The sequence below is a fragment of the Sorghum bicolor genome, chromosome 2 (genome assembly GCF_000003195.3).
Source record: "Sorghum bicolor cultivar BTx623 chromosome 2, Sorghum_bicolor_NCBIv3, whole genome shotgun sequence".
Taxonomy (NCBI): Eukaryota; Viridiplantae; Streptophyta; class Magnoliopsida; order Poales; family Poaceae; genus Sorghum; species Sorghum bicolor.
The window spans coordinates 18,137,140-18,151,817 of NC_012871.2; the positions used below are offsets into that span (position 1 = coordinate 18,137,140).

Genomic DNA, 14,678 nt, shown 5'->3' on the forward strand with positions numbered 1-14,678 from the left:
AGCCTTACCTCTTTCACTGTGCAGCCTTACCTCTTTCACTGTGAAGTACCATCTCACAGTAAAAGAGGTATGGAAGAGATTAACCTGTGTCACTGTGGCTATCTTCTCCTACTGTTACAGGACATGCTGCAGTATCACCGACCCGACCCCCACAATCTCAACAGGGCTCGGCGACCCTCCACAGGAGCAACCATACCGTCGACCACGCCCCAAGGACGAGATGGGCAAGCCTTCACAGGGTCGGAACTGTGACTTTACCATTTACAAGAAGTAGATCACCGGTCAACACATGAGAAAACCCTGCGACCCCTTATGGCTATAAAAGGGGAGCCAGGGCACACATCCAACAGACACGACACCAGAACTCGAAGCAAGGCCACACACACATACTAGAGTGGCAAGCAACGCTCTGTCCACCACGCAAAGTCGAGACCTGGGACTTAGCCCTATCTCGCGACCTGCTTGTATACCCCTACTACGAGCACTTTCGCGTGCAAGGCAATACAGATCCCCAATCTCACACTGGACGTAGGGCATCCTTAGCCCGAACCAGTATAAATTCTTTGTGTTCCACTTGCATCACTATCCGGGTTTAGGCAGACACGCAGACTTATTACTCGTTAGTGCCTAGACGACGAGTCTAGACGCCGACAAGGTTGAACAGCAGTCAAGCTGTAGTGGGAACACTTGACTAGGAGTAGTGAGGACACAGATTTTTGGTAGGCCATTGTGTCCTTAGCTAATAAGTATTGCAGGCTTATCCTGCAGCTAGGATAGTAGACTTTGACTGCAGTACAACAGCCCACCTTCAGTAGCTTCAGTTCATACACAAACTGAACCTACCCCTTTGTGTATATAAATGCAGCCCTAGTAATGTATTTTTCAGTTCAGTTGCCACAACCAAAGTGCAGAGCCTTGGCCAACGCTAGAGCTTCTGCAGTGTATGTGCTGTTCTCAACCCCTTCTTCTACCTCTAGCCATAGTGAGTGAGTGTGTGTGCTGGTAAGCTTACTGCTTACCTGTGCAGGAATTCCAGAGACCAACAAGTGGTATCGGAGCCGTATAGCTGCGTCGCCGGACTAACCGCCGGCGATGACACCTGGCTCAGAGACGGCTGACTGTAGCAGTGCTGCTGGGGCTGCCCAGCCACGACAGGAGGTCATTGTGCGCACCGTGCGGGAGGTCAGCGGCACAAGTTGGCCGATGCTGACTCGCACCAACTATGGTGAGTGGGCGGTGACCATGAAGGTCAAGCTCAGAGCCCGACGACTCTGGAATGCCATTGACAAGGGCACCGACAATGAAGAAGAAGACATGTGAGCGATGGAGGCTATCCTCGCTGCTATGCCAACGGAGTACAGGGAGCCGTTGGGGGCGAAGAAGACTGCTAAGGAGGCGTGGGAGGCCATTGCTGCGATGCGCGTCGGCTCTGATCGCGCAAAGATGGCGACAGCCCAGCTGCTGAAGCAGGAGTACGCCAACCTCAAGTTCAAGGATGGAGAGTCGGTGGAGGAGTTCTCCCTCCGCCTGTCGTCGCTCATCAGCAAGCTGGGGAGCTACGACGTCACCATCAACGAAGAAGAGGCAGTCTCCAAGTACCTCCACTCCGTGCCACCGAAGTACATCCAAATTGCTCTCTCCATAGAGACAATGTTGGACCTGTCCACCCTCACTATTGAGGATGTGACCGGCCATCTACGGGCAGTGGACGAGCGCATGGAGCAGGCCACAGCAACGACGGACAGCGGCAAGCTGCTGCTGAGTGCTGACAGAGGAGGAGTGGGCTGCCCGGATGAAGGAGAAGAAGTCCGGGGAAGCCTCCTCCAGCCGCGGTGGCGATGGCAAGCGCCGTGGCAAGGCTTCTTTGGAGAAAATGAAGAAGAAGATCGACCCCAACGCTTGCAGGCGCTGCGGGAAGACAGGCCATTGGGCAAAGGAGTGCCCAAATCGCAAGCAAGAGAAGAAGGCCGAAGCTCATTTGGCGCAGGCTGATGATGATGATGAGGCTACTCTCATGATGGCGACGTTCTGTGCACTGCACGACGTTGAGGCCAAGGAGAAGGGAGAGGTGATGGCGGTATAGGAGCATGGGAAGGCTCTGAAGGTCATCAACCTTGACGAGCTGCGTGCCCAAGTCCACCTCGGACGTGTGGGCAGCGAGCAGGAGCAGCAGTGGTACCTGGACTCCAGCGCCAGCAACCACATGACGGGTTCCAAGGAGGCCTTCTCCGAGCTCGACAGGAACATGACCGGCACGGTGAAGTTTGGCGACGGCTCAAGGGTGGCGATCCAAGGGCGTGGCACCATCATCTTCAAGTGCCAGAACGGCGAGCACCGCGCACTGACGGATGTGTATTACATCCCGCAGCTGCGTTCAAGCATCATCAGCATTGGCCAGCTAGATGAGCGCGGCAGCGAGGTGCTGATCAAGGACGGCGTCCTCAAGATCAGGGACCGGGAGTAGCGACTTCTTGCCAACGTGAAGAGGTCCCGGAACCAGCTGTACCTTCTCGACTTGAAGGTGGAGCAGCCCATCTGCCTGGCTGCACAGCGCATGGAGGAGCCTTGGCTGTGGCACGCCCGCTATGGCCATCTCAGCTTCGACGCCCTCGGCAAGCTGGAGAAGATGGTCCGGGGACTGCCTCACATTGAGCACGCAGGCGAGCTGTGTGACAGTTGCCTGGCCGGGAAGCAAAGGAGGCTGTCGTTCCCGAAGATGGCGAAGTACCGCGCGGCTGAGGCCTTGGAGCTGGTCCACGGTGACCTCTGTGGGCCAATCACGCCGGCGACACTTGGAGGCCGCAAGTATTTCATCTTGCTGGTAGATGACTGCAGCCGGTTCATGTGGCTGCAGCTTTTGACCTGCAAGAGCGAAGCGGCGGAAGCAATCAAGAAGTTCAAGGCACGCGTGGAGGCGGAGAGCAGCAAGAAGTTGCGCGTGCTGCGGACTGATCGTGGAGGCGAATTCACTTCTATGGAGTTCGCTGCGTACTGTGCAGCAGAAGGTGTGGTGCGCCACCACACCGCGTCGTACACACCACAACAGAATGGCGTGGTGGAGAGGCGCAACCAGACTGTGGTCAGCATGGCGAGGTCGATGATGAAGGCCAAGAAGATGCCGGCGGAGTTCTGGGGCGAGGCAGTGACCACGGCGGTGTTCATCCTCAACCGCACGCCCACCAAGGCCTTGAAGGGAAAGACGCCGTTCGAAGCTTGGCATGGACGCAAGCCTAATGTCTCCTTCCTCAGGACATTTGGTTGCATTGGCCATGTCAAGAACACAAAGCCCCACCTTGGCAAGCTGGAAGACAGAAGCACGCCCATGGTGCTGTTGGGCTACGAGGAGGGCAGCAAAGCCTATCGGCTCTATGATCCCAAGAGAGGCAAGGTGGTGATCTCTAGGGATGTGGTGTTCGATGAGATGACTGCATGGGATTGGGTGCAGCAAGGCGCCGGGGAAGCTGGTGGCGTCAGCAGCACCTTCACCATCGAGCACTTGGTGATGCAAGGAGGAGGTGGCGTTGGAGCGCAAGCAGCAGCTGCTGCTGAAGAGCAGGCTGCTGCTGGAGAGCAGGCGGCTGCTGCAGAACAGACTGCTGCTGGAGAGCAGTCTCCACCAGCAGCAGTGCATTTACCGCCACCACAGTCCCCTGCGACAGCAGGACAGGGGACACCACCACTGGAATTTGCTTCTCCACCCACCGACATCGACGTGTATGTGGATGCTTTCCACGACGGCGAGGAGGTCCAGTTCAGACGCGTGGACAATATTGTCGGCGAAGGGCGTGCTCCTGGGTTGGCTAGTCGGCTTCTAGATGACCCAGAGCTACTCCTTGTTAGCGCAGAGGAGCCGCCAACGTTCACATTGGCTGAACGGGATGCCAATTGGCGTCGGGCAATGTTGGAGGAGATGAGGGCGATCGAGGACAATGGGACATGGGAGCTGGTGGATCCACCGACGGGCTGCAGGCCAATTGGGCTAAAGTGGGTCTACAAGGTGAAGCGGGATGAGCGCGGTGCCATTGTCAAGTACAAGGCCCGGCTTGTTGCCCGCGGTTTTGTGCAGCGTGAAGGCATCGACTTCGAGGAAGTCTTTGCTCCGGTGGCGCGCATGGAGTCCGTTCGCTTGCTGTTGGCTATGGCAGCAGGATTGGCGTGTCCACCACCTCGACGTCAAGTCTGCGTTCCTCAACGGCGAGCTTGCAGAGACGGTCTTCGTCAAGCAAGCTCCAGGCTTCGCCGTCAAGGGTGCTGAGCACAAGGTGCTCAAGCTGCGCAAGGCGCTCTACGGGCTGCGGCAGGCCCCTCGAGCGTGGAACGCCAAGCTCGATGCTACCTTAGGCGAGCTTGGGTTCGCTCGCTGCGCCACAGGGCACGCGCTCTACACGCGGCGACGGGGGAAGGAGGAGCTCGTCGTCGGCGTGTATGTGGACGATTGGATCGTCACTGGAGCGCGAGCGGAGGACATTGATCGTTTCAAGCGCGAGATGGCAGCTCGTTTCAAGATGAGCGATCTCGGCATGCTCTCCTACTACCTCGGCATTGAGGTGAGGCAGGGGAAGGAGCACATCTCCTTTGGCCAGCGTGCCTATGCGGAGAAGCTGCTGGAGCGCGGCGGCATGGCAGATTGCAAGCCGTGCGTGACTCCGATGGAAGAGCAGCTGAAGCTAAGCAAGCACAGCACCGCTGCGAAGGTCGACGCGACACGCTACTGGAGCATCGTCGGTGGGCTGCGCTACCTCACTCATACCCGGCCAGACATTGCATTCGCGGTTGGGTACGTCAGCCGTTTCATGGAGGACCCGCGAGAAGATCATTGGATGGCGGTCAAGAGGCTACTGCGCTACATCAAAGGGTCGCTTGATCAAGCAATCATCTTCCCCAAGCGTGGCGGCAAAGGTGGGCTAAGGCTCACGATCTTCAGCGAGACACCCCCCAAGACCGAAGGTGAGCCGGAGCTCACTGTTTTCAGCGATGCAGACATGGCAGGCGACATTGATGGTCAACGGAGCACCTCTGGTGTGCTCGTCTTCCTTGGAGTAGTGCCCATTGCTTGGTAGTCGCTGAAGCAAAAAATCGTGGCGCTATCGACATGTGAGGCGGAGTATGTCGCAGCAGCCACGGCGGCATGCCAGGCTGTCTGGCTGTGCCGGCTGTTGGGCGAGCTGACTGGCAAGGAAGCTCACCCGCCAGCCCTGATGGTGGACAATCAGCCCGCCATCGCCCTTGCAAAGAACCCAGTCCTCCACGACCGCAGCAAGCACATCAACACTCGTTTTCACTTCATGCGTGATTGTGTCAATGGAGGACAGATTGTTCTGGAGTTTGTCGAAACCGGACGACAGCTCGCACACATCCTCACCAAGCCACTCGGCCGTCTTCGGTTCATGGAGCTGAGGACCAAGATTGGAATGGTGGAAATCAAGCAAGAGCAGCAAGATTAGGGGAAGAATTGTTGAATAATTTGTTGCTGGACTTGCAAAGAAGTCTGCAACTGCAGACCAATCTTCAGCCAAGGCCAGTTTTGAAAGGTTGAACAGCAGTCAAGCTGTAGTGAGAACACTTGACTAGGAGTAGTGAGGACACAGATTTTTGGTAGGCCATTGTGTCCTTAGCTAATAAGTATTGCAGGCTTATCCTGCAGCTAGGATAGTAGACTTTGACTGCAGTACAGCAGCCCACCTTCAGTAGCTTCAGTTCATACACAAACTGAACCTACCCCTTTGTGTATATAAGTGCAGCCCTAGTAATGTATTTTTCAGTTCAGTTGCCACAACCAAAGTGCAGAGCCTTGGCCAACGCTAGAGCTTCTGCAGTGTATGTGTGTGTGCTATTCTCAACCCCTTCTTCTACCTCTAGCCATAGTGAGTGAGTGTGTGTGCTGGTAAGCTTACTGCTTACCTGTGCAGGAATCCCAGGGACCAACAGTTCAGTCATGCTTGCGCTTAGGTTATTTCCAGAAAATTTTGCAAATAGAAGTCACTCTTTATTTTGTTCAAGGAGATTCTGGCATGGAGCATTCCGCACCAGACAAAGGGGCCAGTTTCTTTAGTCCTAGGTTTGGCTTTGGCTACTATGATTTGAGCAATTGTTTTTTTGTCCACAAGGATTCATATATTGAGAACGAGAGCACAGAAAAAGTTTTAATGTACCATCAGTGTATGCAAAGGATCGTTTGGAGCAGGTTATCAATGTTTTTTTTTACTAATGATAATGATATGTGCAAATATATCCTGATTGACTGTGAAACTGTTATGAGTTTGGGGTCAGTTCTTGACATTTCATGTCATCCTGGAACTGTGGACAGGAGGGAACTCAAGACAACATAATAAAATAACTGCAGTTAGGATTTGACTGTTAAAATAACTGCAGTTAGGATTTGACTGTTATTTTGCTAGCTGCGCTGTGGGTCCATGTGGTTAATTGTTCATATCCACCCCTGATCCTACTATTTTAGTGAGGACCCACCGTAACAAAAAATAAAACCAATTGGTTTGTTATTAACTATGCTCTCGTTGTATCGTATTTTCACTGTTTCAACCTACATTTATCATATAAATTAGTAGGCATAGTTGTGTCTCATTGGCCATGCCATGTTTGAAACATGTTTTAATATGTAGAAGTAGCTATTTATTGTAAGTAGCTAGTGTTATGAGAAATTTATATTTTTCTTTCATGAAGGATCCGGTCCTATTCTCCGTGTCTGTTGGAGAAAATATTGCTTATGGTCTCCCAGATGATGTTGTCTCTAAGGATGAGATAATAAAAGCTGCTAAAGCTGCCAATGCTCATGAATTCATCATCTCTCTTCCACAGGTATGGAAATCTTTATCATTGGCTTTAGCCCACCACTGATTGGCACTAGTTATCTTCAAGTCATATGCTAATATCCTTGTTTGGTATTTTAGGGGTATGACACTCTTGTTGGAGAGCGAGGTAGTCTCCTAAGTGGGGGACAAAGGCAGGTAATCTGCTACATTCACGTTTAAAGGAAGATCATAATTATTCCGTAGCAAGGTTCATAATTCTGTTGTGAATGTACACTCTTATTTGTTGTTTTGCAGAGGATTGCAATTGCACGAGCCCTCTTGAAAAATGCTCCTATTCTAATACTTGATGAGGTATGCCATTCTTACATTTCAACTAGCTTTGTTATTCTTTATATTTTTCCAAATATTGTATCAAGGATGCTAACTTAATTCCTTGTGCAGAAAAAAAGTAAACTTAGGAAGGGAATGTACGTGTGATTATGCACTTACTGTATTGTTCAGTTGATAAAATCGATCATTCAGTTCATAAAATCGATCCACTGATGTGGCATAGGAGATAGTAAAGATAAATTATAATTATGACCTGCCATTACCCATTCTTGGGTAGAATGTAGTCATTCAATGGGTAGAGTTTTAACAAACTGTTTTTGAGGGAGATCAGTGTCGAAGGTCATTGGTGGAGCTTTAGCACAAATAACACAAATAAAGGAGGGGCCAGTAATGCATAATCACTAGGATTAATGGTAGAAATGTATAATTAGCTACCAATAATTACTGTAACTCAGGGAATCTGCTAATGGAGGGATTAAGGGTAGAAATGTATTATTAGCTACCAATAATTACTCCACAAGCTAGATGGTTTGAGCTGACTATCAAATCATTGTTAAGTTGGGTCAAATATATCCGCTGCAGTGGGTTTCTTGTGCAAAATAGAGGAGCAAGGTAAAATATGTCAAGAATGTTAAAGTGTCGGTACATGGATTCAGGTAACTCAAAACTATGAATACATTGATCTGAGGGAATTCTTTGTGAGCCATTATAAAAGATCATAATTCCTTGTGAGCCATTGGAAAAGTTCAGTGGACTTCAGCGCCATTGCTCCAAATATTTTTTGCCCTCCAGGCCACTGTCGTTAGATTGGGCTATAATGGTATCAAATCGCGGGTGTGAAAAGTCAAAAATATCCTTAGGCGTAAATATGTTGTTTATTTTTTGAGCATCTTAATGACTTCAAATGGAAAAACTCAAAACTAAAAAGTTGTAGATCTCGTTGAGATCTATAATTTTCGTATAAAATTATCTTCATTCAATACCGCAAAGAAGATATGATTTTTTAAGATATATATTAACCATATCAAATCATCTTTTTTCATTTAAAGTCGTCAAGATGCTAAAAAACATCTTAGACATAAGGGTATTTTTGTCTTTTAACATCTGCGGTTTAATATCGTTAGAATCCAATCTGACGGCAGTGGCACGGTGGGCGAAATTTTTTTGGATAAGTGGCATTGAAGTCCGAATTTTTTCAATGATTCACAAGGAATTGCAATCTTTTACAATGGCTCACAGGGAATTTCCTCTTGATCTAGGGCTAAAAAGGACAAACTTGAATACATACTCAAAGTTTTGCAGGTCAGGGTCGCCAGTTAAGGCCCTGTTTAGTTTCTCACCCAAAATTTTTTTATTCATCCCATTGAATCTTTGGACACATGCATGGAACATTAAATGTAAATAAAAAAATAAACTAATTACACAGTTTAGTTAAAAATCGCGAGACGAATCTTTAAAGCCTAGTTACTCCATGATTAGCCTTAAGTGCCTCAGTAACCCACATGTGCTAATGACAGATTAATTATACTTAATAGATTTGTCTTGCAGTTTCCTGAAAATTCCTCCCGACATACTTTCGACACATCCGATGTGACACCCAAAAAATTTTTATCTACAATCTAAACAGGGCCTTTAGTGTCAACTTGAGAGTTCCTTTGGACGAGCTAAAACCAAGTTATCAAAGTGTCACCCTTTTAACCTTTTGGAGTACTATTGGATGTCTGTCAATACTCTATACTAAAGACATGATAGATAGACAAGCTTTCAATAGACAAATGTCGTGTAGATCAGCCTTAATCTTTTTAAAAGTTTCAAAATAATGAGTAGTCTTAATCTTTTTAAAAGTTTCAAAATAATGAGTACTTCCTCCATACCCATAAATGAAGTCGTTTAGGTCTCTACAGCCTAACTTTGACTCACTGTTTTTAGAAAATATTTATCAAAAAGTGGTATATGTATACTTTTATGAAAGTATTTTTTAAGACAAATCTATTCATATGGCTTTTATATTTTCAAATTCAACAACTTAAAAGTTATTCATGATTTATATTCGTAATGTTTGACATAAACCTTGTCCAAAACGACTTTCTTTATGGGTACGAAGGAAGTATATAATAAAAGGGATGGCACATATTGCTGGTAGTTCATGCTCCATTCTGAAATCTAAAACGTTTTAGTTTTATTCTAAGTCAAACTTTTCTAAAGTTAACCAGTAAATTTATAGAAAAATATTTGACATAGCGGAGCAAATGCACTCTCAGGACATTCCATAGTGGATTTAATGAAACTGGTATGTGTAATATATGTTAATATATTTTGTTATAAACCATTTTATAAGCTTGTTTAAAGTTAGAAAAGTTTTAGCTTGTATCGAAACTAAAACAACATATATTTCAGAATATGGTACTTCTCCTTCACTGCGAATACACCGAGCCTACCTACGAACTTATGTAATTTCTTTTGGTAATAATACGAACTTATGTTATTTGCAGGCTACTAGTGCCCTGGACGCGACAAGTGAGCGGCTCGTGCAGGAAGCTCTTAAACACTTGATGGAGGGAAGGACTTCTCTGGTCATTGCTCACAGGCTGAGCACCGTACAGAATGCACATCGAATTGCTGTTTGCGCAGAGGGCAGGATAACTGAGCTGGGAACGCACGGGGAACTGGTTGCTAAGGGAGGCAGTTATGCATCACTTGTCGGGACACAGAGACTTGCTTTCGAGTGATAACACGCCAACAACAGAGGCACGGTTCGACTATTCTTGAGGGCCCTTTGGAACATAGGAATTCTCATGGAAATCATAATGAATTTCATAGGAATCAATTCATTTTCATAGGTAAAATATAGAAACACAGAAAAAAGATCCACATTCTGAATGTGGCCTTGGTTATAGTTTGTTTCTTATCCACATTCTGAATTTGTCTATAGAAAATGAGGCTATAGTTTGTTTCTTATCCACATACAGAAGTTGTCTATAGAAAATGAGGCTATAGTTTGTTTCTTATCCACAAAAACAATACATGAATCAGAAAACACATGTATCGAAGTTGATAATGATAACCTAAATAAAGGACAACAAACTTATCCTCCCTTGCATTTCCTATTTATTAGTTTTCTATATCATGACGAGCTATAACAACAATTATAATTTATAATACTCAACCCAATGTTTGAAGTCAAGGAGACGGATGGTATTGGGAAAACATCGTGAGTTGTTGGAACCTTATCACATTTTCACAAATCACAAGCATAAGAACATACTACCTCCATCCTAAATTATAAGACATTTGACTTTTTTATCCTAAATTTGACCACTCGTCTTATTCATAAATTTATGTAAATATAGTCAAATTTAAGTCACTTTCGAAGAATTTTTATTAATAAACAAAGCGATGACAAAAGAATTGATATTTTATACAAATTTTTGAATAAAACGTAGTGGTCAAACTTGGTATCAAAAAAGTTAAACGACTTATAATTTAGGATGGATTGAGTAGTAGACACAACATGTTGGTGGAGCCTTTTATTTATTCCTCAAATTGATGAGTTATAACAGGTACTTGTCTATAGTCCTAAACTAGGGATAAGTTTGGTAAGAGCCCACGTCAACCAGATATGTAGTGAGAGGCCACTATCTTGTTTCCTCAGCTGTAAGCTACCGGTAGACTTGTTCATTCCCAAAAATTCATACATAAAGTTATTTGGTAATGGCTTCATGTCCGCTTCAAAGTACTTTGGTTCATCCAGAGGGAATGGAAAACACCATATATATATATGGCCAATATGGCTGAGTATATAGGTAATACATGGCAGGTGCTAATCACACTGACTGTGGACTTGCCTAATATACACTTGCTATATATATCTATACACTTTCTGTATATATATCAGCCTCCCGCAGTCGAAGCATCCGGAATCCGAAGGCAGAGACTGGACTGTAAATCCTCAAATAGCTGAACTAGCAGGCCTTTTGCCATCACATCAGCGAACTGATACTTGGATGGCACGTGGAGAACTCGAACCTCGCCGAGAGCCACCTTCTCACGGACGAAGTGGATGTCAATCTCGATGTGCTTGGTACGGTGGTGGTGGACCGGGTTGGCTGTCATGTAGACAACGCTGATGTTGTCACAGTAAATGATTGTGGCGACCTGCAAAGGAACATGAAGTTCCTGAAGGAGTTGTCGAAGCCAACAACATTATGCGACCATATGAGCAACAGCCCGGTACTCGGCTTCCGCACTGGACCGTAAGGCGGTGGTTTGCCGTTTGGAGGACTAGGACACCAGACTATCGCCGAGGAAGACACAGAAGCCTGATGTGGAGCGGCAGGAGTCTGGGCACCCTGCCCAGTCAACAGGTATAGTGCCAATATGAAGACTAGCCGACAACGTGCCCTTCACGTACCGAAGGATGTGCTTGATCAGCGCGAGGTGAGGCTCACGCGGGTCATGCATGAACAGGCACGCTTGCTGCACAGCATATGCCAGGTCGGGGCGGGTGAGCGTCAAGTATTGAAGAGAGCCCGTAAGACTCCGGTACGCAATAGGGTCGGTGAAGGGAGCACCCTCCGCGGCAGAGAGCTTGGCACGAGAGTCAGCAGGTGTTGATGTTGACTGACACTCGGCCATGCCCGCCTTCTGAAGAAGGTCGACAGTGTACTGCCACTGGCTGAGGAAGATACCATCGGAGGAGCGGTGACAAATATCCCTAGGAAGTGATGTAGTTCCCCAAGGTGTGTCATGGCGAATTCAGAATAAAGTCGGCCGATGAGTCGTCGAAGCAGAGCATCTAAGGAAGCAGTGGGGACGATGTCGTCGACATTCAGCAGTAAGTAGGCTGTAGAATTGCCCTCAGTGAAGATGAAGAGGGAGGCGTCGGTGGCAGATGCGATGAAGCCGAGCTGTCGAAGGAATGTGGCGAAGCACTGGTGCCACGCTCGACTTCTTGAGGCCGTAGAGTGAACGCTGAAGGAGGTAGACAGCGTCAGGGTGTGCCGGGTAGACAAAGTTAGGTGGCTGCCGGCAGTAGACCGTCTCATTTAGATGGGCGTGAAGGAAGGCGTTCTTCACATCCAGCTGGTGGATAGGCCACTATCGAGAGGCCGCGATGCTGAGGACAACCTGAATGGTAGCAGGCTTGACGACGGGGCTGAAGGTCTCATTGTAGTCGACGCCGTGGCGCTGGGTGAAGCGACGGATGACCCAGCGAGCCTTTCGGTGAGCCAGTGTGCCATCAGAGTGGAACTTATGCCTGAAGTCCACTTGCCGGTGACCATGTTGGCGCCGGGCGGACGGGGAACGAGGCGCCAGGTGTTTTTGTCGATGAGCGCCTTGTACTTGTCAGCCATAGCCACATGGGTGGGAAGCCGTATCTGTCCACAGGCTTCAGCGAGCCCGTCTGGAGGCGTGTCACTAGCCGGCTCGAGGTAGTAGGTGGCGGGGTCGGAGCAGCCACCACAGCGTGTGCCTTGACGGTCCTTAAGTATCAAATTTAATTATCAAATAAACAAAGGAAAGGATCCAAATGAAATCAACATCTAGACTTAGGGTTTTATCTGACAAAATTCCACGAGTTTTGGTGTTTGTCTATTTCTGCAGGGGGTTATCAGGAAATAAGGAAGAAAGGCCCACATGTCAGGATTACATAGAGATATCAACGCACCGCGCAATTTTCTACCATCTAGAAGACTCCAGAAGCCACGGGAAGGAAGCGGAGGCCGAAAGGGGCCAGGCCCAGGGCGCCCGCCCTGAGGACCTTGGCGCCCGCCCCCTGTTGGATGCCAATCATGACTCTCTTCGCACGGGATGTTCCACCGACCTATTGGATCAAGGAAAACATAGTACCACCTCGCCTATCGACCCAAAAACGCATAGAAGGGGAGGACTATATAAGGAGACCCCCCTGGCCCCTGGAGAAGACATGAAGAAATTATCATAGAGACTGAGGGGTGCCCTCGAAGGAAAACCTCTTCTCTAATTAATATTTCTTTTTAGACTTAGCAACCAATGTAAGGTAGAAATAGATCTTCTAGTTTCTACTAGATTGAGAGAGATAGAGTGGAGGTGAAGAGTGGAGGAAGCCCGGCCTGTCGGTGTCTACTCCAAGCTTGTACCTGCAGGATCAAGTTCTCCTAACCCGAAGCTTGCTCCTAGGATTCTTCAGTAATTCGACTTCTAAATTCTAGTAAGTTCTTGTTTTATTGTTCTTATGGTTTATGAGTTTACTTTAATCTCTTCGCGTAGAGTTTAGAGTAATCATTACTAGCGTAAACGTGGTGTTTAGGCTGGGGTACTCATAGATATTCCCTGACTAGCTGGACCGTGGTAGTAGTGAGGAACGTGACAATTCCGAGCTACCTTTGTAGATCACATCTCGTTAGCCGGAAGGATAGGGTTTATAGGTGCGGGTCGAACATCCTTTGTGTTGTCTAGATTTCGTTAGCCTCCCCATTAGAACAGTAGATCATCCTTACCAAGGTTAGAAGGAGACTACGGTTGCAGTCTTCTCTATTTATCACTCACATCGAAAGACATTCTTTGTGCCTAAAGGTTAGTAGTAATAGACCGGTTAGTCAGATGCACTCTTTCTCCTAGTGGTAAAAAAATAAATACGATACTCTGGATAATTTCCCGGGTGAAGTGCTCACCGATATCCGTGCGCTTGCGGATCAATTCCTTATTGCGTTCCCAAATATCAACAAGCATTTCTGGCGCCGTTGCCGGGGAGAAAGACGGTTTGCTGAGATAACTTTGAGTCTTGCTATTATCTTGTATTATACTTTTATACTTTTATTCTTTTATCTTTTTATCTTTATGGATAACTCAAATTCCATACCTATTATTAAATTCTTTGCACCTTCGGAGACCAGCCATAGACCATGGGAGTCAACACGTCCTGCCCCTAATTATGATCTGTGTCCGGAGTTGATTGCAATAGGTCAAAACCAACCCTTTTCTATAGCTGAGGTCCTATCTTTTAATCAAAAAGATAATGCACTTTTAGCTACACCTAGGGAATCTTTTAATTTTTCTATAAATTCTGGTTTAGACCTAGCCCTACAAGACCATGTTTTTCCTAGATATTTTCACATTGGTCTTAGTCATATAACCTTTGGTAGAGTCTTTCTTTCTTTATCTATTAGTGAAGGAAGGTATGTCTTCATTCATAGACATCCTTCTTGCACTAGTCTTCATAGAAAAATCTTAGAAATAGAGAAGGAATCATCTCCTAGACGAGGAAAGGAAGTTTCAATAGCCGATTTCCAAACATTTCAATCCCATAATTCGGCTATCCATCCCATCCTTGAGCTTAATAAATTCTACTATGCTTTTTCTCTTGAACCTCCTGATAATCCTATGAATCTCTCTAGACATCCCATGCATAAGAAGGAGGATCGAGAAGAGCAACATCAATGGCTAGAGGGCATTAAAAATCCATGTGCTATCACCATTGAATGGATAGATAAAACAAACTTAAGAGACAATCCTAGAGGAATTTTAAGCATTCATGAAGAATCATCCTTGGAATTTAAGAATGAGAGAAACAACAGTGAGCATGGAAGTTATTTCATA

General features: G+C 46.9%; 2 protein-coding genes across 2 annotated transcripts in view; one reads left to right on the top strand and one right to left on the bottom strand.

Annotated features, from left to right (window-relative positions):
• The window catches only part of LOC110432523 (ABC transporter B family member 28), a 29,295-nt gene extending 19,107 nt beyond the window's left edge, over window positions 1–10,188 (top strand). Inside the window, exons 13-16 of the mRNA XM_021453130.1 lie at window positions 6,682–6,816; window positions 6,909–6,965; window positions 7,065–7,121; window positions 9,593–10,188. Of these exons, the coding sequence (XP_021308805.1) occupies window positions 6,682–6,816; window positions 6,909–6,965; window positions 7,065–7,121; window positions 9,593–9,829 (486 nt within the window). The 3' untranslated portion in view covers window positions 9,830–10,188. The remainder of the gene's footprint in view (window positions 1–6,681; window positions 6,817–6,908; window positions 6,966–7,064; window positions 7,122–9,592) is intronic.
• Window positions 10,992–11,735, bottom strand: LOC110432638 (uncharacterized mitochondrial protein AtMg00810-like). Its single transcript, XM_021453413.1, has 2 exons — window positions 11,391–11,735; window positions 10,992–11,276 (listed from the first exon to the last, which is right to left on the bottom strand). Exons 1-2 carry the CDS (start codon window positions 11,733–11,735, stop codon window positions 10,992–10,994), a joined length of 630 nt encoding a protein of 209 aa, XP_021309088.1.

Bases quoted from the DNA above. Each gene is read 5' to 3' on its own strand.
- LOC110432638 (XM_021453413.1), bottom strand. From the start codon at position 11,735: ATGGCCGAGTGTCAGTCAACATCAACACCTGCTGACTCTCGTGCCAAG. The intron at 11,277-11,390 runs GTGTCCTAGTCC...CAACTCCTTCAG, and splicing joins TCTTCCTCGGCGATAGTCTG to GAACTTCATGTTCCTTTGCA.